Source organism: Apostichopus japonicus, chromosome 23, assembly GCF_037975245.1.
Source record: "Apostichopus japonicus isolate 1M-3 chromosome 23, ASM3797524v1, whole genome shotgun sequence".
NCBI classification, from domain to species: domain Eukaryota; kingdom Metazoa; phylum Echinodermata; class Holothuroidea; order Aspidochirotida; family Stichopodidae; genus Apostichopus; species Apostichopus japonicus.
The window spans coordinates 13,678,603-13,706,542 of NC_092583.1; the positions used below are offsets into that span (position 1 = coordinate 13,678,603).

The following is a 27,940-nucleotide window of genomic DNA, read 5'->3' on the forward strand; positions in this document are numbered from 1 at the left end:
AAACATTAGTGTACTAATATCATACACAAATTTTGGAAGTTTTGGATTAGAATGGAATTTGAACTAGCACCCTCAGAATTACCGGTCCTGCTCTCCATCAAAGGAGCTAACCCTTCAGGGGCGTAGCCAGTATGTAGCACTGTAGGCCCGGGCCTACAGGGTGTAGCCAGTATGTAGCACTGTAGGCCCGGGCCTCCAATTTTTTTTGGCCAAGTTATCTTTTTTTTTAAAAGCACCCATAATTCAAATCCATAAGCTTGCTGGACGAGTTTAAGAGTCTAGACAGGAAAAACTATTGAAATGAACGTAGCAAGAATATGGCTAAATTAGGTGACCTATTCTTCTGTCATCTAGGCTGTCATTTCTATCGCGTGCCGTTTCATTCAACACTCTACCCGCCGAAAAAGACTAGGATCCGATCTTGTCAGTTTTTTAACATCTAGTTAAGACTAACCATGATTAACCATGCCAATGGCTTCGGCAACTGCTGAAAGGTCTTTCAGTGCAATGCACAGAATAAAAAACTACATGCATGCGTTCTACAATGAATGAAGAGAGACTCAGCGGTTTGGCACTCATGCACATCCACCAGTGGCGTAGCCAAGGGGGGGGGGCGTGGGGGGCGACATCCCCCATGAAAGCTTGTCGCTCCCAGTTGCCCTCCAACTGGGATTTTGGGTGTCGAAACAAAATTACATGTGCGAAAAATATATCATTGGTCTGAATGGTCTCGAATTACCATGATGACCACTCATGAACGACCCTTCGACCGCAGTCGCACATGCAGTCGTGGCGGATAGCTTCCTTTGCCTATAATAAGTCCGGGGACATTTTGTGGCATCGTACCTATAGGCCTATATCTGAGGCCCTGGGGTCATTCCTTGACCGACTTGGTGTAATATAATGTGCCCATTTTCGAAGTAAACTTATTCACAGATTGTTAGTTGTCATGGGTTTGAACAAATGAGGGGTATTCTATCCTGAAACATAGGGCAAAATGGGGCTGGGGTTTCCAGTTCGCCGCATCATTTGTCAACTTGCAATGGATTCTAATGTTGATGCCAATTGGAATCGCTAATAACAGAAATAATCCACCAAAAATTAAGGCCGCATGAACTTTATTGCAGATTTCCTGAGTGACGAATTTGTTTCTCCCGAAATCACGCATCTAGATGGCTGCTATCCAGCCTGGCAAGTGCCATCTCCAGCGATCTGGCAGATATTGAAATCTGAAATTTTCTTGGTACGCTGTGCGCCAACTGTTGGTGGCGCTCCGCTTAGATAGTACTTGCGGCTGGAAAACTCAAATCATTTATGCCCCCCGCCCCACGTTTCAAATCGGATTGACCACCCTGCTTACAAGGCTTGGGAAGTGTTATTTCCGACGATCTACGAGGCCTTTTAGCTAAAATTTTTAGGTACGCTGTGCACCAACCCATGGTGGCGCTCCGCTTAGATAGTAACAAGATGCCCATCCAGGAAATGGTCAAGCCCCCAGCGCCCCCCTTCCACTGAAAAAATCCTGGCTACGCTATTGACATCTACAGAGACTTTGCAATTGACGTTGATGCTGTGCTGAAGAAATTTGCATCAGATGGCTCTCGCCTTCGGAAAGCTCTCGCCTTCTCTTATTAGGCTAACTTAAACATTTACTAGTTACAGTTGTATCAAAGACAATTACTGGCTATAGTTGTATCAAAGACATTTCTGGCCTATCTTTGTATCTACAAGTATCAGAAGTTGAAAAGTAAGACTACTCTGTACATGTCCCTTGCTAATTTTAAATACATTATGTAGTATTGCATTACGTACTATTTTAACTCGTTTGTTTTTGGGTTTAAAAGTGATATTGAATGAGGTGTCTCAAGTTAGCATGAGACCAGGGAACCAGAATGAACACCCGGGAAGGGCCGTTTCCGGCCATCTGGGGGGTTTGTAAAACCAAAAATTTTCTTGTACGCTCCGTGCCAACCGATGGTGGCGCTCCGCTCAGATAGTCGTGCCTACAACTTTGAAAATCCTGGCTACGCCCCTGCCCTTAGATGGAGGCTAACCCTACACAGACATTCCTTAGTGGGCAATGGGGAGGGGGAGGACTAGGGGGGAGGGAATTGCCAGTCAGAAGCAACAGTATTTTACAAATTATGTAAACCAAGAATAAGACCCCCCCTCTAAAGTTGTGCGGTAGTGCAAATTTCACACAACCGGTAGTGTCGCAACATGAATCCCAGTATCGTAACTACAACCCATATTTTCCTCAACTTTCATCTACGGTTCAAAGCACTTAGTTACGAAACTGTCAATGTCATACATTCAGTATGCATAGCCTAAGCTATGTACATACTCTTACACGCACAGTTATAAAAACCAAAAAAAATAACACGCTATATTAGGCCCTTGTTTTTTATCAAACACTTTCAAAAAGAAATGCACAAACCTTGGGAAAAAGCAACCCACACCATCCTCCATTCATATTCGATGTACGATATAAGATTAACACATTCACACGTGGATTAACCTTGTAATCCGTAGTACACAAACAGGCACAGTTATAAAAACCCAAAAAATAACACGCTATATTAGGCCCTTGTTTTTTATCAAACACTTTCAAAAAGAAATGCACAAACCTTGGGAAAAAGCAACCCACACCATCCTCCATTCATACTCGACGTACGATATAAGATTAACACATTCACACGTGGATTAACCTTGTAATCCGTAGTACACAAACAGAAATTGGGGTTCCCCACTTTTCCATGATATTGGAATAGGGCAACCCTTCAAGTTCAAAAGTTCACAATGAAAACTTTTCAACTATCAACAAGTCACCACGTGTTTGGAACTTCAGACAAGAAGAATGTAACATAGGGGCTATGTAAATACGGGATTATAAACTACATGAGAATAGTACATATTTATTTATATCGTTAATCGGCTGCTGTTTTCTCCACAAAATATACTTTGAATACGTGCAATTTCCATCTTTCGTACAAAAGTTCTTAAAATTAAAAAAGTAGACAAAGCTAACTATAAATGACATCGTGGAACCCCCCGCATTAATAAACGAATCCATTCCATTACAGCATCAAATCTCAAGTACCGTACTGCACTGTGTCAAAGATATTTCACCTTCGAACTGAAGGTGAAATTATATCTTTGACTGTGTGTACCAGTACCGTACCCTAGGCTAGAATATAATACGGTCCCGGGCGAAGATGGATTTAAACTGGATATACTCTCTGTGGTTTTGGCTCAAAGATTATTAAATCGTATAATTATTATACCAAAATGAGGTGAAATAGATAAGGGTAAGATTTTGTACATGGGAACTTTCACAATCATCGTTTGAAGGAAGAATAAATAATGAAAATTTCAGAAATAACTTTGAGATCCTGCAACATGCTGAGCCAAAGTAACGTTAGATATTTGGTGTAGCCTAGGTCCAAATGACTACGTGAAAAGTTGATTCGTTAATAGATAGGTCTAGGCCAGTACGTAAATTGATCAGATATTAATCAAACTAAGAATACAGAAACCAGAAAAATTTTGTTTTCTTTATTTCAAATAGTAACACGTAGATATTTTTACTATGTCCGGGATTCCAGAGAATGACACCGAAACGAATGTAATAACCGGTTGTTTTCCCACTACCGGTAGTATTTACACATTGCTTTGTGATCAGGATTAGTCAATACCGAGATCAGGATACCGGGATTCACTTGACTACTGGGATCCTGCACAGCCCTACCCCAACCCTACCCCAACCCTACCCTCTCCCCCCTTGTTTCATTCAAAGCAGCCTGGAATGCAGCTGAGGAGAAATACTAAGAGAAATTCAGCATGTTCTGTCCATAAATTTCAAACTTTTAACTATTAAATCAAGAATACTGATAATAAAACTTTGTTATTCAAAAACACAGAGTATACAATGGATTGCTCTTTAACTGTACTTCCTTTCTTTTCGTGGCCAACTTTGTCACCTTATAGTTTATTAATTTTATAAATATGCTGGAAAATAATAACAAGCTGCTTTAAGCAGCAATGCTCCCACTTAGATGGCGCTCTTCTGTTACTTGATTTCAAATATTAGAAAATTACTGAGATACTAAAACCTCACCTGTAGGAAGTATTTTGAAACTTCTAAGTTAACAGCTAATAAGTTTCCTATGAATGTTCTTCAAACCTACAGGATCAAGGGCGTAGGAACCGGGGGGGGGGGGGGGGGGGGCTGGGGGGGTGTCACCCCCAGTGAAAAATATGGGGGGCGGAAGTATCATTCCGCCCCCTCTTCGCAAGTCAGAAAACCCCTTTTTCATTTCCAAATGAGAAAAATATCTCATTTGGAGCACCAAATTGCATCTAAGGCCAGGTGAAAATGCAAAATTATTTACAAAATGGAGTGAGTGTTGAAGTGTGCTATACTGCACCAACTTGCATCTGAGGCCACCTGGAAATGCAAAAAAATTCCAAAGGGGAAGGGGACACACTCGCCCCTTAGACCCCTCCCCCAGGCCGGCCATCAGTCTTCAGCCCCCCCCCCCACTCAAAAGTACCTTCCTACGCCACTGTACAGGATCATTTATCAGGTTTCATAATTAGGACCACATAGCAGAAAGCCAATGGGTTTAGTAATTCCTTGCCGCATTTCTGTATCAGAACATTCAAAGCTAAGTTTCAAACAGATAGTCCAGAGAAATTTATTCTAACTAATGAATGAGGAATGTAGGCCTATTCTACACATCCTGGTAAAATTTGCATGCAATCCTTAAATATGGCCTTCTCGAGATACTGATAATTGAAATTTTTAAACCATAAGTGAACTTGAAGCAAAAAGGTGTGATGTCATAGTTGCACACGGACAGAAAATGTTTTGTTTGCTTTGTTTCAGTTTATTGTTTTGATCATGGATTGGATGGAGTTCCATCTTTACTTGCTGTAAGGGCATGTGATATTAATGTTCAATAAGACAGTAGTTGTATTCATACTGAGGCACATCCCAATTTTGAAAGAGAAAATTGAAATTAAAGCAAATATAACACAAATTTGTTATTGTGGTTCTATGACATCACACCTGTTTGCTTCAACATTCACTTCAGCTGTAAGACATGTCAACTTCAAATGTTGTGTTATCTCGAGAACAGTGCATAAGAGTTGAATGCAAGTTACACCAGGATGTTTGACCTCCATCTCATTCTGTCAAATATTAATTTCCCTCTAGACTTTCTTTTCAAGTATGAACCTTTGGTGATTTGAAGTGATCAGCAATGGTCTTGTACTAATGGTCCGACCTAATCGAGTATATTGATAATTTCATCCAATTTTTACTTCTGCAGTTATGTTTGTCGGCTATTCAGACATTTGACTTCTGCTGAACTCAAATGACCTGTGATATCCACAGAAAACAAATCTTTATCTGACATAAATATTGGGAATCCACATACTGCATACTGTATGATATGAGAAACTGTACATTTAAGTTTCCGTTTTCAAAATTGGTGTGTACGAGGTTTTCACACTTTGACCTCTGATGACCTCACACCACTGTTGACCTATAACAAAGACAGACTCAAGATAGACTCAATATGAAGCCTCCACATACTAACTATACGACATTTATCCAAGATTCCAATCTGGAGATATTTCAATTACAATGTGGCCAAGGGTACATGTAGGCTCATCATTAAAAACCCACCAAACGACAAGACTTACTCCCTGGAGTTTGTCATTAATTACCGAAGACAGGCTGACTCCCTTGTAACTCCTGAAGGCAGCAAAACAAATGAAGCTGATCCAGCTAAATCCAGAGAACATTGACAGGGTCATGGTAGTCACAGACATTCAGTTCCCAGCAGTGTTTGATTCTTAACTCTGCCAGGTTTAGTAAGTCTGAAACTGACGCTGCAGCAAAGCCAACTATTATGCCGTCAGGAGAGTTCCACTATGTAGACAGCTACATAGTGTTCATTCAAAACTGAAGGATGAACTCGAAGGCTGAGGTCATCACTCCAGTTGATCAACCGACCCAGTGGGCAAGTGCTCTGGTTGTCACTCATAAGAAAATTGGCAAGCTCAGTATTAACATTGACCATAGAGAACGGAATATAGCACAGCAACGAGAACATTACACCTTACCCAATCTAGAAGAAACTTTACATGAATTGGGGCAGTCAAAAGAGTGTTCTCAAAGCAGATCTGCCATCTGGATACTGCCATGTCCACCTAGATCATGAGTTGAGTCTTCTGGCCACGTTTCAGACACGCTATGGTAGGTCAGATGGTAACGTCTGACTTTTGGACATTCTGTAACATGGGAAATATGTCAGAAGAAACTGGGCGACCATCAAGGTGATGTGTGCATTGTAGGTGTATAATAACAGCACGACCAACGATTGCATAATTTTCTGAAATGATGTGAGGAAGAGGTCGTCAAACTGAATACGGACAAGTTTGAGGTGAGGCTAGATGAAATCACCTTCATGGGTCGTCTGACAAAAAATGGGCTACAGTCAGACCCAGAAAAGTGATGGCAATCACTGGCATGAAAGCCACAACTAACTTGCAAGCGTTGAGAAGATTCCTTGGGATGGTTAAATATCTTGCAAATTTTCTACAAAACCTTTGGCACGATGACACCTATTCAAGACCTGATCAAGAAGGACACACAATGGGCATGGTCAGAGAACCAACAACATGCATGCATCGCAATACAAAAATAAGGTTCAAAAAATGCACCAGTATTTGCATTCTATGATCCAAAGAAGTGCCTCACATTAGAAAATGAGCGAATATGGATGGGAAGCCAGTCGTATTTGCCAACAGAACCCTCACAGAGACTGAACGTTGATATGCACAGGTCAAGAATGATGGTCATTCCTGCTCTGATGAGTGCCAAAGACAGAGTACATGCTGGTCATTTAGGCATAACAAATTCATGTCAGAGATGTTCACAGTCAGTTTGTTTTCTGGCCAGGCACGTCTGCCGAAATCAGGCATTACATCGAAGGCTGTGGAGTGTGTGCAACATTCAGTGACAATCAAGCACCAGAACCAGTGTATATGTTATGCGCTATCGACCGATTTGCGCCATCGATCGATCGCACTACGCTATCAATTGATAGTTCGAGGGTCGTGTAGGATTATATTTAATGGGGAACTGCAGGCCTCAACATGGTTTTGACGTATGCTTGTGGCATCTTCAGATGATTTTAAAAGGAAACTGATGAGTTTGCATGATTTAGTGGCGATGTTGTACTAAAGGTGACAAAGAAATCTAATAAATGGGTCTCTTAGTTTTTACTAAGCTATGAGCATGATATGCCCTATACTCTCTTAACTTCACCCCTTAATAGGCTACTATGTAGTTCTGCTTCTGCTCGTTTGGGATGACCAGAACTTAATTAAGACCAAGGCCAGGAAGGTCGACAATCTGAAAATTCTGTGTTTTGACCCAATGTCGGAAGTGCTAGTCCACCTTGATGCTTGGATAAAGAAGATGAGATTTTATGGCATCGTACTTCTCCACACTGATAACTGGGCTCTTTGTTGAAGCAGCTGTGCGGTCAACGGTCTACTGCATGTGTTCTCGAAAAGCTGGCTCTTTTTCCATTTTTACGAATATCGCCACTGTATATCAGTACTATATGAGGTCGATAGTCACTGATGGCCCAATCACATCAGTAATTTAGCAGATTTCTTAGAACCAAGGCCTGAAGACATATGATACAACCTGATACATATGCTTGATTCAGCAATGGATTTAGGCTATCTCCATGATACAACCAATTTATTGGAACTCATAATTTTTCATTGTATCACTATTAATTGATAAAATATTATCATAAATATTTACATAGAAAATGGTAATTAAACGGGCAATTTTTAGAAAAATCGGTGATGTGTCCATTAAACAGCACTTGGCGTCATCCAGAAAAAAAACATTGTCATTATCAAAAATAGACATACAATCCGTCAATCTGCCTGCGCCATCGATCGATACCTGCGCGATCTACCGATGCTTGCGCTAACGACGGATCCATAGATAGCGCAGCGCTATCGATTGATGGCACATATCGGTCGATAGCGCATAACATATATACTATATGCACTCGGTTCCTAAGAGACCCTGGGGGAAGGTCAGCACCTATTTGTTTGCATTCTGTAGCCAAGACTACCTGATCACTGTAGACTACTACAGCAATTTTATTTTTGAAGTTGACTACTTCTCTGAAACATCCTCTGAAGCAGTCATCACCAAAATGAAGCATTACTTTGCAACACATGGGATACCAGATGTTTTGATAAGTGATGGACCACAGTATGCATCTAGCAAATTTCAGGCATTCAGTCAAAACTTGGGGTTTTTGACATGAGAAATCAAGCCCAGGAAACAGCCAGAACTTTAAATGGAACAGCTGAGGCAGCTGTGAAAACTGCAAAGAGGATTTTCTTGAAATGTCGTGCATCAACAGAGGACCATACATTGGTCTTTTGAACTTCAGAGACACACCGACAGAAGGAATAAAGGTGAGTCCTGTACAATGTCTACTGGGCAACAGGAAAAAAATCATCATCCCGACCATAACTTCACTGGTCAAACCTCGCAAAAGTGAGCAACAAGTTGTGTGCAAAGAAATCAGAAGTTGCTCAGCACTACAGCAAAGAAGACCACTCAACCTTCTGAATTTGGGAGATAGGGTCAGAATGGAACCAATCCAGTCAGGCCAGAAAGAATGGACACAGGCAACAGTTAAGATGCAGTTAACCCCACTCCCCCCCCCACCACCCCCTGTTGGCCTGTTCCTATGATGTTGAAACAGATGACGAACGACAATTCCTAAGAGAAAGGAGATTCCTTCGTGTAACAAGCAAAGCACCAAGAAAACAGCAGTCTACCAGTCTGAGCAAACCAACCCCTACACCAAATGAGCCCCTACCACAAGCTGAACCCCACCACTAGCTGAACCCCGACCAAGAGCTGAATCCCCACCACGAGCTCAACCCCCACCATGAGTTGACCCCCCCACCACAAGCTTACCACCCAAGGAACTACAGGAGGGTCAAACCAAGAAACCGCCTTGATTTGTAATATCAACATATTAACTTTCATTATTAATAAAAGTAAAACCATGAGATGTAATTTGAGCTAACATGCACCTAGAAACCAGAATTTCCATTTCAATTACTCGCTATCGTACTCAGAGTAGGTATTGATTAGTATGTCTGATTGCTTTCAAGAAAACGGAAAGGATGTTACATGACACAAGGGAGTAGTTTAGGGTGCTTGTATATAGATCCAGTTCAAATCCCCTGATGTTATCAGACAATCATCTTTCCAGGGGGTAAACTTATGCATTGATCTGCACGCAACTTACACTTGAGTCTTCATTGATCCTATTCCTGCTTTTCACCGGATGTTGGTAAAAAGAATCAGATTGGAAATGTGTCATGCACAGCCGCGGATCGTGTAGTATGTACAGTATACTCCAAAAATATTCAAGACTCACACACCCTCAATCTACATAGGAATTAGCACATGCATGATACAGTGGCCAGAATTACTCGCGAAAATTCATGTGATGTAATGAAGTCACTTGATATCTCGCGTCACTGTTGATGCAGGAGTGTTTACGTTGCAAAACTGATCTTGACATCTTGATCAGAACCTGGTCTCTGCCAGCATCAAATTTGGTGGATCAGATCCGGATCGTTTACACTACAGCCGTGATCTCGACGTCAGGATCAGATCCTGAAGTAGAGATCTGATCTGGATCTAGTGTAAAAGCACCCTTAGCTGCATGCAAACCCCAGGGGACTCTGGGGTGTAATATACACTTACCTACTTATGGAACATCACTGGTCACAAAACAAAAGTGACCATGTGTATTGATAATAGACCTAGTTAAAAATTTAGGATCAAAGCAGTAGCATGGTGGGCTCATAATTGACGCACTTAAGGATTTGATCCAACAATGTCTATCAAGGAAAAATCCAAATCACTCAACTGTATGTGTTTTTCATATGTGTAGTTCCTCAGAAATGTTATGATCTCAAAATATTTAAGGTTCTGTGCTTATGCACCATACAATTGTGCAGAATTTGACCACAAAATGTTTGCCGTGTCCAAGTTCTTTCGTACCCTAAATTGACACATTAGTTGATAAGCTAACTGGAGTGTAGGCCTTAATATACATCCATTGACTTTAGATGCTGTTTGCTATGCTCTGAGCCTCGAAGCTCCGACAGATCAGGTCTCAGAGAGTAGTGTTATCATATTGAGGTAATGTTGGTTATTTTTAGGATTTAAGATTTCCAAATGGACAAAAAACATGCAAAACTGGGGGGAGGGTGATAATAGCTTAAAAAATACCACAATTTGGTCAGCAAATAGCTGAAATGGATTCAAACTCATGAAATATGTAATTGTGCTTGACTGTAAAAAGTTTAGGTGGCCTGCTATATCGTTGCTAGGCCTAGTAATAATTGAAGGTGCGTCGATTACGGGGGTGCATCATGCAATTATGAAGCCTTTACTATACTTGTCAACAATGAAAGCATTGAATAAATCAATGAATACTTTACTAAATTTTGTGCCCCTCCCTGCTACAGTTGTAGATGAGGCAAAGGTTAATCCTACAGTGGCAATCGTTGGGCTAGATAATTAACAATACGTAGCCTTGTATTTGTAAGTTGTAGTAGCATAGTAGTAGTTCAGGCCTAGCCTATAGGCGTCAGCAAATTTACTTTGTCTAACTTTGGGTCTAGCCTAATCATGACAATATTTAAAATAAAATAAAGTCTACAATTTACCCAAGGTTTTTTGCATAAAATAGCCGTGACTCTTTAGCGACATATTGCACTGCCATTTCGGGGCAGAGAATTAGCTGCCGTAAATCAGAACTATCGCAATTGTTTTAAAAGGTAATGTAGTAGTGCCCACAGTTTATTCAATTCAGAATGCCAAGATAGCCTAAAATGGTCACAGCAAATTCCGCATTTTATGTAATAATTACATAAATCCTGGGTGTCTCATGTTGAAGTTATTTGCACGTAAATATTATTACTTAATTAAGACTTTTTTTTAAAACTTATCAAGTAGGAGCATTAAGTAATATTGCACTTCAATAGTAAAATAATAGATCCCACAACGACGGATAAACCTGGAATATCATCAGACGAAAAACGGGGAATACATAATGTTCAATATACGTCGTCATGAAACACTTAGGCTGTTACCTGTTGTTGAAAATGCGAAGTTGCGGAAGCTTAAGAGGGCCATCATTTCAGAAAACTGTTTAAATGATGAGATCTGATAAGTTGTTAAGTAAACATTTTGCAGCAATTGTTCTATTGCTCAGTTGAAGAATCCAACATTTTTTCTGATTTTTGATAAGATATTATCTTGCTTTCTGAACAATTTACTGAAAAATGTTGACTTATTGGAGCAAAATTTTTCTTAAGTTGATTTCTCTTATAAGCTTCCGTACAAAGTAGCATAAATGTGTAGAATTTGTGTGGGGGTTATTCGTGAAATGCATTTATTTCACGCATTTTGAAAGTCACCTGAGGTCATCAATCGAGCTCGAGATTCACTCATGATACTTTTTCGGTCTCTCAATATTTTATAAACACTGTGAATGGTGAGATACCAATAAGTCAGAATGGGGCCAATTTTGTATTATTTTTTTCCCCCAGTAGTTGAGATTATTACAAACTACAATAAACTCAAGGTGTTCATTTAGACCATGGAGGTAAAAACAGATGTTTAGACCTACACCAAATAGGTTCTCAGTTTATACGCTCGAGTCACATACCTGCCTATGTGAACTTGCTGCAGAAGTGAGGACAATGTTTTTACACAAAAAAAAAAAAAACTCTAGAATGAGAGGCTTAGTGGCGGAGCTAGGGGTATTGGTCAGAGGGGGCGAGAATGGTCTGTAGGGGCGCTTTCGACACTATCCAAGCGGAACGCCACCACGGGTTGGCGCGGAGCGTACAGAATTTTTTGAGAAACCAAACTTCCTAGATCGCCGGAAATGACCCTTTCCGGGCCTTGCTAATTTGCAGATAATGTGACAAATGTCAATAGGTAGATCATAGAGCACAATTAAAAAGGCAAAAATCGCGAATAAGTAAAAATTGGTAAAAAGCTGAAAAGGGCGCCAGCAGTCCATTTGAGTCCGTCAGGGGGGATATCCGCCCCCCCCCCCCGGCTGTATGGAAGCTCCGCCACTGGAGAGGCTTACTGTATCTACCTCAGGCCAACTTCCATTATGGTGGCAAGGGGAAATGTGGTAAATATTAAAAATGTACATCTGAGTGTTTTGTCTTCATTTTTTTTTCTCTCTCCTATAGGGTCCTTGGTGGGGAATTGAGTGTCCCTCCTGACCTTTTTTTTCTACTAAACTAAACTATCTTAATTGGAAGAGCTGGGAGGGGGAGGGCCTGGTGGGCAGGGGGGGTAGGCTTGGAGAGGGAAGGATGTACATTGGATAGCAATTTGTTAAATTTCTTCTCTAGAATATGAGCTATTTACTTGCACGGTAATGTCCTCATATTTTGCTAATCTCACAACAAAATTTATGTTATTTCCTTTTCTAAATTGCTATCAGAAATGGGCCATATTAGGAACATGGAGAATTTTCTTTTACATGAATGTAGCTTGCATTATTGAAGGGGCAACACTTTCTTGTTGAAGATATGCATGGTACTGAATTGCATGGTACTGAATTGCAACGTACTTTGCAATTGGGTAAAATATGCCCTGCAGCCAAATCATTATTTTATGTTATATTGCTCTTTTGTTTAGTTTTATTTTTCACATTCTCCTGATTTTCCCTAATCCCTCTATTCTTGGGATGGAAACTTGTAAATTTCCCTATTTTGTGAATGAATGGATGGCAGGTCTACAGTGATTTCTGAAGCTGTATTTGGCATTTTGTGGTAAATTTTGGAGTTCTGACTGGCATACGTATTATTCATCTATAATTTGGTACTCCTCAAGTTAACTTACTTGATCTACTTGGAAACAACTATTTTGGTTGCTTCTCATAGGCAAGTTATTTATAATTTAATTAATTGCCAAAAAAATTTGGCTTTCACAAATTGGATGTAATCTTTAGATTTCTCACTTGCAAAAACTTTTGATTTTTTGGGGTTTTCTTTTCATTTCTGCCAAAACCTCAGCATTTCTGGTGAAAATGTATCTGCTGCTTCTGAAACTTGTTGATTTCCAAAGTCCAAAATAGCTATAATACATATATTCTGAGCATTTATTCTGAGGAGTGGGGGTCTGGTAGGTATTGACTCAATGCTCAGGAAGCTCCCTGGTTGAAGACTTGAAAGGTTGCGGACTACCCGTCTATATTACAAGGGAAACCATACAATAAAGAAGAAAGACTTCAAAATTATGGAGAGAGGTAGGTCAAAACTTCTTGTACCTAGCTCAAATAGCAGTATACATACTATAAGTAAGCTAATGATTCATGCACAGAATTAAGAAACCATCACATTTTCTCAGTGTTTCGTCAGTTCACAATTGTAAGAGATATGGAATTAACATTCTCACCTTCTTCTCATCTTCTAATCCTTCTTTGGAAGAAGACATTATGAAGATTTGATCATTTTTAATCAAAGTAAATCTTTCCTTATAGTCAGTTACTAGGACAACATAACCTACGATAATCTCTTTGTCTCTTAAAAGCATCAATATTGTACAAGGGTTCATTTTTACATATTTTCTCAGAAAACATGGATGAGAAACAGATAACAGCACGTAAAATGAAGTCACTTTACAACTTCTTTCTTGAACTGCAGCGGAGATATCCTCTCATCAGACAAACAATTAAATTTGTCCTCTAATTTCATTTGATTTTCATCTATCTCCTATCTCTCTCTCTTGACATTTTACGGTGCATCGCCATTGTTAGGATGGTGGGTATCCTCTTGCCTCTGTGTCGATAAGTTTACCGTGTTGAATATGAGAAATCGTCCACTCAGGATCTACTCCCGGAGTGACCTCACGTAGAAATCTGTCAAAATATCCACCAAAAAAAACAATTACATTTGATAGTTAAATAACGTATTGTTATCTCCATACTTCACACAATGGTCGTGCAGTAAGACCAAAAGTTTCTTTGACTACCAGTTCTAATGTGTATAGAACAGTAATGTAGTATTAATTAAATACAATTTAACATGTACATGCAGAGCGGTATTAGGTACACAAATTGGTTGTCCCTTCTTATTTCTTACATCTGGGGCCTCCCAATTTTGTTTACGGCATGGCTGAATCACTTCTGAATGCATTTTGTTATTTGGTTGAAAGAGTTTTGGTTGCATTTACTCATTGAAAGAGTGTTTGTAGATGCTTTTGGTGTTTTACTGTGATTTATAAATTGAAGAAACTTATAGCATCCTTTTACTCCTTTAAGGCTTTATCAGAACCGTAGAGTGAAACAGTAAAGCATTTCAACTCGACACATTGGGTACATTGAGTATAACAGAACATTGTCCAACATAAAAGTTATATGACAGACTTACTCATATGTACAGCTAACAAGGCTTCCCATGTTATCAAACTCTTCCTGTGACACTCCCGGGGGTGGTTTACCTATCTTCATACCATATCCCTCACTCTCCTCTTTAGGTACAGCTGATGATAAACACCAGAACTTCATTAAAATATACAAGAACCTTCCACCTTAAGAAGAGAAGGAAAGGAAGGAGAAAAATAGAGAAGAAAAGAGAGCTCTGATTGTTTCCGTGCAGTTGAAATGACGGTACCCTATATACAACCCGAAAGTCAATCCACAATATAAGACCTCGTTTCATGCATGTGCATCACCAATGAAATCGTAAGTTCATGGAAAAAAGTGTACCTCTACATGTTCAAACTATGTGATGTAGAGATATTACCCCAACAAATGACCCTTTATGAATGTGATCTGATAAAAATGTTCACTAGTCATGAGGCCATTTGAAGAAAGCTGTAATAGTAACCAGCTGTACCAATGAATTTTCAATTGATTTGTCTATACATTTAATTAATGGTTGTCTTTTGTCTGTTATGTTGAGACAATGTCACAGATATAGTATCAAGCAGAAAAGGACAAAGCATGTGACCTCTATGGTTTGCTGTGTTCATCTCACAGACCTGCACTTGAATTACCCTCCATCCCAGTGGCGTAGGAAGGTACTTTTGAGTGGGGGGGCTGAAGACTGATGGCCGACCTGGGGAGGGGTCTAAGGGGAGGGGGTGTCCCCCTCCCCTTTGGAATTTTTTGCATTTCCAGGTGGCCTCAGATGCGATTTGGTGCAATATAGCACACTTCAACACCCACTCCATTTTGTAAACTTAATTTTGTATTTTCACCTGGCCTTAGATGCAATTTGGTGCTCCAAATGAGGTTTTTTTTCTCATTTGGAAATGAAAAAGGGGTTTTCTGACTTGCGAAGCGGGGGGGCGGAATGATACTTCCGCCCCTCCACATTTTTCACTGGGGGGCTGGCGCCCCCCCGGTTCCTACGCCCTTGCTCCATCTTGCTGATATTTTTGACTACCATAACTGCTAATTTATTGCAGAGAATAATTTATCCTATATCACATCGCAAAAGTACTGTGCAAACAGTCAACTTGCTTTACGAGTGAAAACGTGGACAAATTTCATTACCTTGAAAACTGCTACACATAACTTGAATACTAAATGATATACCTGTATATGACTGAAACATTGCAATAAAAATTAATATTAAATAGCAGACTAGTAACAATCACAAAGAGTTAAAAGCCATCATCAGCATTTCAAGCTGATTGTGACTAACTTTTGATACATTATTTGATTGACATGATATGTTAGTAACAATGCAATTCAAGGTTTATTCCAAATGATGGAGGACAAATCATAAATAAATAAATACAAACAAAATCTAATTTCCTTTTTCCATGTGAATAGTAAATAATATTAAACATTGCCACAAAATATTTAGAATGTATGGAAAAGTAATCATTTTCTACTTATAAATTGAGGTTAATTTTAATGTGAAGAAATCTACCAGTAGTCCTATTATATCTTCATTTGAACAACTACTTTCTTATTTTTGTGTCATACTTGCATGTAAAACTGGCAAACCAACTACAAAAGTTTGAATGTCAATTTCTCAGCAAACATTCTACATAGTACTGTACCTTTATCATCATAGTGAACAGTAATGTTCTGTGGAAATGAATAGAGGATATCATCGATCGAAACAGCCAAACTGGATCTGTCTGTCAGACTCATTTTTCCAATAACTTCTGTCAACTCTGGTATCAACTAGAAAAACCAATACAATTTGAGTTAACAAACATGAAAAAATGTCTACAATGGAGCTTGATATCTATAGGGTTTGTATTCAAAATCATTACGACTACTGCATAATTCATGTTTCACATTGAACAAAAGGGTTGGTGTTTTAAAAAATCATTCTATCTATAACCTCGTAAGCTTAAACTGAATCGGGAATACACATGGAAAATATTGTTTTGTAATTTGCTGTATAATGACAATGAAATACTAACCTTTGGAGAGACCATTTTTCCAATATTGTCCAACTCTCCATTTGACATTTCTCGTGAAATGATAGAAAATCCCTACAACAGTAGCAAAAGAAGGAGATTAATGAGAATATTAAGGATAGCTTGAGCATAATTTTTCTGGCAAGAAAAAGAACATTTTACTTGGTCATTTAGTCTAGCTGACATTACCAAATAAGAAAGCTTCACCAGGACCACTGCAATGTTGCTTTTTCCCTATAGCCTAATAAAGTTTGGCATCTGATCTTGTTTCCATGGTCCAATAAATTATGGAGGTAAACATGTTTTTGGCTTGAACTTTCAATATTTAGTGGGTAGGGATTAATGTCCAACAGTCCCAACTTCCTTACCTTTCCCACATTGATAATAGCATGCACATTTCTTGACATTAATGTGGAGATAAATACTGACTTGAAAAGAATCGGTAGCTGGTATACTCTGCAGTTTTCTTCCAATCCAATTGTGTTTTATTAACAACAAATATCTATTTCAGTCATGTATCCATGTATCACATCTTAATCTTAAACAAAATACTTTTGCTTTATTAAGCTTGGGCATAACTCTGAAAAATGTTAGGCCTGGATCAGGCCTATTCATCCTCAATCTCACCTGTTTTGCACCTTCAGTAAAATCTTTGAAGGAAAACTCTGGATCAAAATATGCTCTAATAATGACCCCAAATACCCAGTTCCTTAGAACTTTAAAAGGGTTTGGGAGAGCTATGAACACAGGTTTTAGTTTCCTCTTATTCGAATCTTGGTTATCTCTGTCGAATGCGTCGTTACTTTGGTGTCTAACATAAAGGCTAAGGCTAGGCTTATATAAAGGTTCATTTACTATAGTGATAGGATTAAAATGACAAAGAAATTTAGATTCCCTCCTAGGCCTAGTTTCATTGATGGGCTCTCGCTTTTCACAAGTGCAATAGCTTCCGAAATACATCCCGTGAACATGATATCGTTTCTTGAAAAGATGAGAACCAACATTCTTCGAAAACACCATAAATGGTGGTACTGGTAGTCTCAAAATCTGTTTTGTTATGGTTGCAGCCATTTTGGATTCACTTTTGTGATAAAGTCGGTTATAAATGTGAAGTGCACCCTCAAAGTTATCTCACATCGATAAGAAATAGCGCCATCTGTTGTGTGAAAGTTGAAATCGTTCGAGCCTGGTGTTTGGGGGATGGGAAAGGGCGACCTAGGCGTTATTATATCAGTTATGCTTGATTTTTACCTTCAAACATGCGTCAGGGAGTTGAATAAAACTTTGCAATTGTCACTTTCAGCGGGAAACATTTATAGCGCAACAACAACATCTTGGTAAAATTGTCATCACTGATATCATTGGTGACCCTCTGATTGAGATCACTACATGTATACATCCTACTGTAAGAAAGTAATTTGCTAACCTAGTAAAACGTCCTTATTACACACAAATGAAGATTTCGTTACACCAAACAAATTTTACATATGGCGCAGATAGAGAGATTCCATGTTCTTTCGAAGGATACTGTTAAAATGTTTGTTTTATTTATTTAATTTTGTCATGTACGAATAATGAAAGGAGCGATGTTGTTTTAATATCACGAATTAAAACCTAATTTTCGTGTGAATACCGCTGATAGTAATTACGCGAAATTAGTAAAAGTTTTATGCTACACTAGCCTAACGTTTAACGTTGGTCATCGATAGTCGCACATAGAAGATTGAGATTTTTCGGTCATGTAGCAAGACTCCAAGAGGACGCTCCAGCAAAGGTTGCTTTAAGAGAAGCACTGAGACATACTGCTAAACCAGTTGGAAGGCCCGTGACTACATTGCTTGGAAAAATAAAGTCGCAATTCAAGGACATTAATATTAACAATTTCGAAGAAGCAATAAACCTTGCGCAAGATCGTGATACGTGGCGGAGGTTAATCACTGAGCATGTCGGATAGACGAGACTCAACTTACTACTACTACTAGCCTAACGTTTGGCCTAGGCTAAAATAAGGACAATATCATTGTAGGCCTAGGCCTACTGACTAATATAAATAATAGTACAAAATGCAGATAGCCACGTCGGTTCTGATTAAAGCATATGCCTTGCTTTTTTTACCCCAGGTATTCACTGGGAATCGAAAGTGTCGATAGTTTAAGGTTGCATAAAAGAAAAGGCAAGCCTAGGTATGGGAATAGGAAGTTAGGGTTATTGTATGTATTGTTACTGTTACTGATAGGCCTAGGCTATAGTATTTATTTATGTTATAACCTAGAGCCAAGGCCTAAAATGTGTAACGTTATCAGAAATTTATACATTACGTCATCCACAGCTGATAGCAAAGTTGCAGGCCAGTCAAATTGCATGTTGATCAATGTCAATCTGGAAATTCCCCACTTGTGGTTGGTTTGAAATAAAAAGCTAAGAAAGTCTGAATATATAGTGATTGAGATATTAGGGATGTGTATTGTTAGAATTATACATTGTTGGCAGCACATTATTACTCTGTTCAATCATATTGTGTTATTTTGCCCTGATTCTGTCCTAGCTGATTTGCAATACAGTACATGTGTTTCTGTAAGTTAATACAAATTAAGATTTTTTTCTTTGTGATATGATTAATTTTAATGGTATCTATCATATTTTACAGTTGCAAACTGGTCTCTTTGTGAAATAACCGACATATGATGGCTAAGAATTGGCATGAGGCTGGTAAAATCGTGGAGTGTTTCAAGGACGTTGATGCAGACACCTTTGTAAATGAAATATATCCCATGGTACAGTAGAATTTCTTTTAATTGGTGTACAGGGATTGATAAAACTCATCTCAAATTATTGTTTGCTCCATACAGTATGTAGGCGTTAGAGCAGGGAATAGCTTATAATCCGGTATTGCATAGCAAAATGCTATGGAAACTTGGTACATTGTTATACAAATGCAAAGTTGTATAGTAATTTATGTACATAGGAACCATAGTCTTTTACAAAGTTCAAAGCATTCACAGACTGCACTGCAATGCAAAAGCTGAACACTAACTTATAACCTGTAGATCTACTGTAACTTTGCTCTCTAAGACTCTAAATCTTTATGTTTCTTTTGTAGGCCTACACTACAGTCTTCCAATCCATTTAAAAATGTGGAGAATATATTTCAGTGAATTGACTTGCTGACTTCAAGTCTACGTGGAACATCTCTCCAAACTGTAAAGATTCAAAAATATTTATGACATATTTACTCAAAGAGATTGTACAGTGACTTCATAGTCAATGACTTGGCTCAATTAAGTCAGGAAAAATTATTTCCTTTACAGACTCGACTGTAAGCTTAAAAGAAATTTACTATTCCACTCACTTGTAACGCTTCAGATCTTTATTTTTTCTTCAGAGGATTCCAGCAGTGCTGAAAGGAGTTGATATTGGGTCGTGTACACAAAAATGGACTACAGACTATCTATGTAGAAACGGTTCCTCGCAGTCAGTGAAAGTCCATGTCAGCACAGAAAGGAATATGGATTTTATTCAGAAGAACTATTCATACAGGTTTGATTATACATATAGATAAGGGAAAAATATTGGTAATTCTATTTTGCAGTATAAAGATAACTGGAAAAGACTCTTAGTTAAGTGTCATATTATTAAAGAGTAGCCTTCTGAGAGAGCAAGCACAAGCAGGAGGCATTGTGTAGTCAGTCTGTTCCATCCATGATAATTAAATGTCATCATGCACTCACTTGTGTTGGTTTGTTCAAAAATTATATCAATTACCAACTTGTTGTTTTTTATTATTATCTATTGGAAAGCTGATTTTACTACCTTATTTATATCCAAATTTATGCATCGATGTATTTCCAAAGAACAGAACAAAATATGTCACCAAAATTGTTTCTCTTTTTCTTTTTTCTTTTTTAAACTGGCTTTGAATTTTGTATTCAACTTTCACTTATATCCCCCAGAAAAATTTAAATATTTTTGTATGCGTGTATGTTTATGTATTTTAGTAGATTCTTCCCAAGGATACGAGGGGAGCCATGTTCATCCCTAGGAGGTATCATCCAGTTTCTACACAAATAGTATCCCCCGGTACCCTCTACCTCTACCCTCCCCCCTCCCCACTCTACCCTTCTCCCTCCAAAGTAGCAGTCATGCAACTGTAAATAGAAAACTTTTTCATTGGACTATTCCGCAGGACACTTCCCTTTGATGAACTAATCAAACGGTGTGCTGAGAGCAGCCATGAAGAATATTTCTTTGACGAGGTAAATACATGAACTACTCATTGGAGTCCCATCAAATGGAAATATTTTCTATTGGAAACCTTTTCTTGCAATATTTTGCCATCCTGGTAGTTATCAACCTCAGTTTACCTACCTACATGTTAATCCCATGAACTATTTATATAAATACATTGCACTGGCTTCTTCACTGATATCAAATGAACAGTATGTTTTCCTATGTAACATAATCTATTTTTGTTTGTTTCTTTTCTTACTCTCTTGTAAACAGAATGAAAAATATTACCTCAGAGCTCTTGGTGCTGACAACAGAAAGGTTAGTTTCCTGGTTGACAGGCATTGTATGTTATTATTGAATATTATTGGGAGAAAACTGTCAACTTATAGAGCTCTACTTTCAAATACCTGTTTCATAACTGGAATGTAAACTAGAAGAATTTGTTCATGTTCCCTTGCAGATTGCATTGTTATTGTATGTATTAACCTTTGTTATGTTAGAGATTAAAAGCATTGAAGACGCGCCCCAAACCGCATGCTGCACTCTGAAAAAGTTAACTTTCCGTTGTTTGCAAGTGAAGTTTTCTTCTTGTCGCTACAAAATGCAGACAGTAATGAAACGTGATACCTTGTTATCTTTTATCTAGACCTGAGATGTCCATTGCTGCTATGTACACTGTGTTGTGGGTATTGACCGTAGATGTATGTATTGACTGTACACTAGTGTCTAATTACCAACGGTAGCAAGCTGTGTGTGTATTTTCTGGGATCGATGGTTGTGTCTAACACTAACACCTCATTCGAAACTAGGTCAGATTACCGGCACGAGACGTTTCTTTGTGCGCTAGTCTTAACACCCTTTAAACTGATCTGCAAATGGTTTCTTTGTCTAACCTGCAGTGTTATATACAATTTGAAGGAGACTAGAATGATGAACTCTGTGAATTGTCATTACATAGTGTTCAGTGTCTGAGTTTGAAGGATACTGGGTAAATGAATGCCACACTGTATCAATTGTTAATTGATCATAGACTAGAAAGATGAACTTCATATTATATTATTATTTTGGTGGTGTTTATCGGATTTATCAATGACTTGGAACACATGATGTGGTGTACTCCGTTGAAGGTCATAGCGTATATTATCCAATCAGTTTACTGTTGACAGTGCAATGAATGTTAACGATCCGTTCTTGGTTCTACAGGATGTAGCGAACATCGAGAAAGAATTTCCCGAACTATCGAAAGATGTCAGGATACCACCGTTCTTCGTCAAAGATCAATTCTTCTCTTCTGTTTTGAGGGTTGGTTCTCCCGATCTGCAACTTTGGACCCACTATGATGTGAGCAAAAGATTATAAAATTTGGATTTGAAAGAAACGTTAACTACTCAAATGCCACCGACTTTTGTGCGGAAAATTCACTGAACTTCCTCAAATTTCCTCCTTTCTTTGTTTACATAAATTTTGCAATGACGACTATTAATGTTGTTGTGAATTGTTGTGAACAGCTAGCTGGTTGGCAACTCCAAACCATCTTAACAGGGCAATTGTTTACTTTAGTATGAAAGAATCTGACAGTCACTCGCATGTTATACATATATCATTGTCACATTAGCACAGTGTGTTGCATAATTGTTCAGTTCAAGTGTGTAAGTAGCTCCTTGGTCAGTGTTGACCATAGTATGTGATAGTATTTGGGATATGAGCATCCTTTGTGTACATCCTTCAATAGCTTTGCTTGGGAGAAGATCAGCATACATATGAGGAGGTTATTTCAATATTCTTAAAGGTAATCAATGCAATGGGGCTTTCTAGCTTTCTTGTAGAGGGCGCTGTCATATTGATCTTAATATTCTTGATCTATACTATTTATTTACACGATTGTGTGAAAGTGCTCATTAGCATGCAAACACACCGGATAAACTTATACAGGTGCACTGGGTGATTGGCTTGTTAAAAGGTCTGCTTGTGGTAGTGCAGTTGGGCAACTTGTGCAAGTCTCTTAAAACAATTAGTCTGACCTTCAAACGTCAAAAATAAGTTTCAAGATGATATCTATTGAAATAATTAGAAATGAAATTGTATAGTTCAATAGTGCTCGACTTAACAGTACCGTAGTGATCTTCAGTCAGAGTCTGCAGCTTGTCGATGTTTTGCAGAACTAGATAGGACCAATATGATCATGGCTGGAGGGGCTCATTACGTGTGGAAGAATAATATGTCATGGGTTTTTCTTTTCATCTCACTCCCAGAATTTAATCTCATCCAAATTAATAAAGAGTGACAATATACGAGGGCAGTATGGAACAATGTTATGCAACAATGACCAAGCTGCTCACATATTTCAGGTCTAATTAGTTATTTAAGTTTTTATCTTCTATTTTTCTCTCGCCAGATTATGGATAACATTCTAATGCAAATCAAAGGCACCAAGCGAGTTGTCTTATTCAGTCCTCAAGATGCTGGTCATCTCTATCTGAAAGGTACACGTGTCAGTCAGATAGTTATAATTATATCTGATATTTAGAAACACTTTCAACACAGTCAACAATCAACATTATAAGGGCTGATATAATGTTTTAGTTAATGTAAGAAAGAAACTAAAAGAGAGAAGAAACTGTTAACAAACTGCTCATCTACTGCAAGAAGCCTGCGAAGGTAAAACATGCAGAAGTTTGACTGTCTGTCCGTCTGTGTCTCGTCTTGTGTACTTAGTTTGTTTTGGTTTCACTTCTAGCCGACTGAAGAAGATCCTGCTAGGATGGAAACTTCGGGCCCTCTAACTCTTAATGTAGTTAGTTAATCTATTAAAATGCAACATTTATAAAAGACACACCTTTGCAGTTTCTCCTCTTGTTGTAAATACGTTACAGAATAACTTACAATGGAATGTCAACTTGTTAAATTGTGAATCATTGACTTTGAAAGACGATACTTGGGTTCGTCTTAACATTTTTTTAACATAAGGTGACCATGTTTTTCCAATAAATCCCGGACATGATATTTAAGTTGACTTGCCCCTTCTACAACCCATCCCCCCCCACCCATCCCCTTCCATTTTGACATGGCAGGTTATGACATGAAACTATATGATTAAAAGGCAGGGTGGAATCTTTTTTTGGTGTTTCTATGTTTCAAAGATGATGTTCAAACACTGAAAGAGCCAATAAACTTAGATACATAACAGCTGTGAGTCATGAATATACATTATTAATAAATCATTTGTAAAAATGTAATTGTAAATAATCAATGCTGACGTTGACGCTGTTTCTACCAAAGGAAGACCAAACCGGTAAAGTTGAGATTATTCCGGGAAGTTTTTAAGAATTCAGGGATGTTCTCGGGACAGTAGAGGTCGTCTGGTCAGCTTAGTTTAATAGAGAAGAGAAGGTTTGAAATGGATATATAAATATACCTATCCCCTCATTAATCAATGGATGCTACAGCTTTTATTTTTTAAGATGGTAATTTAATTTCTTTGCAGGTGACAAGTCCATGGTCCTTGACATCGAGAATCCTGATTTTAATCAGTTTCCGTTACTTTCATCAGCCTGTCCTTATCACTGTATTCTTCATCCAGGAGATTGTCTCTTTATTCCAGGTTTGTCTTTATTAGTATTAACACAATAGGACATTGTCTCTTTATTCCAGGTTTGTCTTTATAAGTATTAACACAAGAGGAGATTGTCTCTTTATTCCAGGTTTGTCTTTATTAGTATTTACACAATAGGACATTGTCTCTTTATTCCAGGTTTGTCTTGATTAGTATTAACACAAGAGGAGATTGTCTCTGTATTCCAGGTTTGTCTTTACTAGTATTAACACAATAGGACATTGTCTCTTTATTCCAGGTTTGTCTGTATTAATATTAACACAAAAGGAGATTGTCTCTTTATTTCAGGTTTGTCTTTATTAGTATTAACAGAATAGGAGATTGTCTCTTAATACCAGGTTTGTCTGTATTAGTATTAACACAATAGGAGATTGTCTCTTTATTCCAGGTTTGTCTATATTAGTATTAACAGAATAGGAGATTGTCTCTTAATACCAGGTTTGTCTTTAGTAGTATTAAACACAATAGGAGATTGTCTCTTTATTCCAGGTTTGTCTGTATTAATATTAACACATTAGGAGATTGTCTCTTTATTCCAGGTTTGTCTGTATTTATATTAACACAATAGGAGATTGTCTCTTTATTCCAGGTTTGTCTGTATTATTATTATCACAATAGGTGATTGTCTTTTTATTCCAGGTTTGTCTGTATTAGTATAACACAATAGGAGATTGTCTCTTTAATCCAGGTTTGTCTGTATTAGTATTAACACAATTGGAGATTGTCTCTTTATTCCTGGTTTGTCTTTATTAGTATTATCACAATAGGAGATTGTCTCATTATTCCAGGTTTGTCTTAATTAGTATTATTACAAAAGGAGATTGGTTGTCTTTATTAGTATTAACACAATAGGAGATTGTCTCTTTATTCTAGGTTTGTCTTTATTAGTATTAAACACAACAGTTCTGCACCTTTCATTTATATTTGGTTGGGGTTAGTTTAAGTTCCAACCAAACTATATTATTAATATTAATGACTGTCTGTAATATCTGATTTTGCAGATTTTGACTTATTTTGCCGCAAACATTGTGAGGTACCATTTTTTTTATTAGCAATACAAATTCTAGGTGTCGATTTATAACTGGAATATATCTGTCTTCTTTTTGTTGTTGTCATCAGCCATGTGGTTTCACAATGTAGTCGCACATGACTTCAGCATCAGTGTCAATGTCTTTTGGAAGCATCTATCATCAGATCTGTACGATCCCAAGGATCCCTACGGGAACAAGGACCCTATCCCGGCTGGCCAAGCATTGCAGGGTCTGAGGAGAGCTTTAAAACTACTGGATAAGTTACCAGATGAATACAAGGATTTTTATGGAAGGAGGATGGTCTTAGAGATAGAACAAAAGACTTATTACCAGGGCAACGGATGATATATCAAAATGGAAAATATATCACAACTGTTGGTCGAAAGAAATAATTTTTTAGGTTCAAAATGGGAGCAACTGGTTTGATGGAAGAAACAAACTGGAAGTGGTCAAGTGTGTTCATCATGTTTTGATTTAATGGAAGGAATGAACCATTATGCTAATTCTGAATGATCTGATAGGCGAATCAGCCAAGGTCCTAACTAAGGACTCCCAAGGTGGATAGGCCCTCATCTCCAGCCACTCTCTATAGTTGGGTTTTGCCTGCAAAACAAAATGGCGAGGGTGGGGGGGGGGGGGGGGTGGGGGAGACAAGGATAGTGTGCCTTATCTGTACTAGGGCTACTGAGGTTGTTAATCCAGCACTAGTGTACTGCTCCGAACTCTGCAATATAAACCAATACGAAATGGCCAAGTCTTGCAACGGTTCAACAAAACATTGGTGGCTTGGATCAATGTCGTTGCATTTTCAAACAGTGTTTTACTTTTTGCTAGATTCATTCAAATTAGTCATTCCATGGTATTGAAAGAGTCTGTGGAGTCATTTTGTGTAACCCTTAAGGTGATAGGTAGCTCTTAATTTTTGCAAAGAAGGCTAGGTGCCTTAACTCCATTATGAAAGTGTGTTAGGTCTACACTCAGTTTTGATATTTCAGTAATTAACAAACTTTATGAAAGTTAAATCATCTGCAGTTTAAACGTCATTCGTATGAAAACATCTCCAAGTGATGATCATAGAATGATGAAAATAAATTTACATATCAAAAGTTAATCTGAACTCTGTTCATTTCTGTAACTAGATTAATCTTGAATAGCGCCACTAAGTATATAGTATGCAATATTTTACATTTATCATCACATCCTACAAAGTCACTCCAGTGGAGAAGTGATATGTAATCATATTTAATTAGAAGAAAGTAGTTCCTGGGGGATGGATTTAAGTTGAGGGGTTCCCTCTCTCCTTTGAAATTGAGAAGCTCAATCCAAACTAAGATCGGAACACTCGATGGACCATTTCTATTGATTACCTGTCTGTGCTCAAATCAGATTAGATAGATGGCCAAGTCACTGTTGAGAAAGTTTTACCACCGCATGTATTGCAACTTTGTCTGGACTGGGGAACGATCCAGGAATTTTTTCAAAAGTTTGTAACTCAAACTGGACGCTCCTGTAAGATAGTAAAAGAGAACGTGTGTAATAGTAAGTGGGTCTGACGTTTTGATCCTAACCAGATCTTCTTCAGAGGCTGAATGACATGTAATGATAGGTTAATGAGCAGGGTGAACACAAAAGAGTGATGAAAGAGGATTAGTTGACAAAGGGTAGAGAGAAGAAATAAAGTCAAAGGAACCACCATGGGGAAGAGGAGAGGTAGGAGACAAAATGATGTAATACACATTGAATCATATTGACATTGTCTTACTCCTCATCTAAAGTACTCTGATTATTCGTACTCGGATGATTTAAGCCAACATTTTAGAAGTGATATGTACTAGTATAAAATTGAAAGTACAGATCCTGTGTCCCAGTTTTTTTCCTACTAAACGAGACAAAAAGGATCAACACAAAGGGACATTAGTCCCTATTGAGAACCAAATGAAAAGAGCTAAATGCAGAACCTCAAATCAAGTTGCAATTTTTCAAATAACTGTCCAAGGCATGACAACCAACCTCTTGCCATTCATTCACAAGCTGCTGAGTAAAGAAGTTTGCGGATTTTTAATGAATATTACAACTTTCTCCAATTTAGTGAGAAAATGTCCGCAAGTGTTCCTACCATTTGAAAAACTGAAAAATTTACACAATGCTGGCTTATCAAACCATGGATAATCTTCTAAACCTGAATTAAATTCCCTAGCAACCTTCTAACTTTTAGGTTGGAAATATTGAGAATTCTGAAGCCTATCATGGCTGCATGGCAATAACATCATTTTGATTACAAAGAAATTGGAACATAATAAATCTCAGGAAATGCAAACTTGATATTGTATTGAATTGTTTCTCGTTTGTTTTATAAATTCTTTGTTTCATAAATTCTAGTAGTACTGATGGAAAAAAATCATCTCAATGGCTTTGTCAGATGCATAATGTGAAAATGGCCAACTGTTGTGTGATCCTTCATTACAGACTTTAAAAGGTACTGTGGATTTCTGATGTGATTTTGATTTGCATATACAT

The 27,940-nt window shown here is 38.0% G+C and overlaps 3 protein-coding genes across 11 annotated transcripts in view; 1 reads left to right on the forward strand and 2 right to left on the reverse strand.

The window, feature by feature from the left end:
• Nucleotides 1-10,961, reverse strand: part of LOC139964920 (cytochrome P450 2D6-like) — a 52,742-nt gene extending 41,781 nt beyond the window's left edge. For all 4 annotated transcript variants that reach the window (XM_071966988.1, XM_071966986.1, XM_071966985.1 and 1 more), the window contains exon 1: nt 10,807-10,961. The gene's annotated coding sequence lies outside the window, so the exon portion shown is untranslated. The remainder of the gene's footprint in view (nt 1-10,806) is intronic.
• Nucleotides 10,962-13,403: 2,442 nt separating this feature from the next.
• On the reverse strand, nt 13,404-17,660 carry LOC139964924 (m-AAA protease-interacting protein 1, mitochondrial-like). 2 transcript variants are annotated; one of them, XM_071967001.1, is made up of 5 exons: nt 17,180-17,660; nt 16,556-16,627; nt 16,184-16,211; nt 14,539-14,698; nt 13,404-14,027 (listed from the first exon to the last, which is right to left on the reverse strand). In XM_071967001.1, the coding sequence occupies exons 1-5, from the start codon at nt 17,621-17,623 to the stop codon at nt 13,922-13,924; spliced, it is 810 nt and encodes a 269-aa protein (XP_071823102.1). In that variant the 5' UTR covers nt 17,624-17,660; the 3' UTR covers nt 13,404-13,921. The 2 variants fall into 2 exon arrangements, with proteins under 2 accessions (XP_071823102.1, XP_071823101.1); XM_071967000.1 differs by having other exon boundaries at nt 16,184-16,310; nt 17,180-17,659.
• Nucleotides 17,661-17,712: 52 nt separating this feature from the next.
• Nucleotides 17,713-27,762, forward strand: LOC139964923 (tRNA wybutosine-synthesizing protein 5-like). 5 transcript variants are annotated; one of them, XM_071966996.1, is made up of 9 exons: nt 17,713-18,089; nt 19,200-19,326; nt 19,935-20,089; nt 20,736-20,805; nt 21,053-21,097; nt 21,983-22,120; nt 23,175-23,262; nt 24,264-24,380; nt 25,512-27,762. In XM_071966996.1, exons 2-9 carry the CDS (start codon nt 19,234-19,236, stop codon nt 25,766-25,768), a joined length of 963 nt encoding a protein of 320 aa, XP_071823097.1. In that variant the 5' UTR covers nt 17,713-18,089; nt 19,200-19,233; the 3' UTR covers nt 25,769-27,762. The 5 variants fall into 5 exon arrangements, with proteins under 5 accessions (XP_071823097.1, XP_071823096.1, XP_071823098.1 ...); XM_071966995.1 differs by having other exon boundaries at nt 17,713-17,965; XM_071966997.1 differs by having other exon boundaries at nt 17,713-17,957.
• Nucleotides 27,763-27,940: the final 178 nt, after the last annotated feature.

Bases quoted from the DNA above. Each gene is read 5' to 3' on its own strand.
- LOC139964923 (XM_071966996.1), top strand. From the start codon at position 19,234: ATGATGGCTAAGAATTGGCATGAGGCTGGTAAAATCGTGGAGTGTTTC. The intron at 23,263-24,263 runs GTACACGTGTCA...ATTTCTTTGCAG, and splicing joins TGGTCATCTCTATCTGAAAG to GTGACAAGTCCATGGTCCTT. The intron at 24,381-25,511 runs GTTTGTCTTTAT...TGTTGTCATCAG, and splicing joins AGATTGTCTCTTTATTCCAG to CCATGTGGTTTCACAATGTA.
- LOC139964924 (XM_071967000.1), bottom strand. From the start codon at position 17,623: ATGGCTGCAACCATAACAAAACAGATTTTGAGACTACCAGTACCACCA. The intron at 16,311-16,555 runs GTTAGTATTTCA...TGGTTTTTCTAG, and splicing joins GAAAAATGGTCTCTCCAAAG to TTGATACCAGAGTTGACAGA. The intron at 14,028-14,538 runs GTAAGTCTGTCA...ATATTTTGACAG, and splicing joins CTTGTTAGCTGTACATATGA to ATTTCTACGTGAGGTCACTC.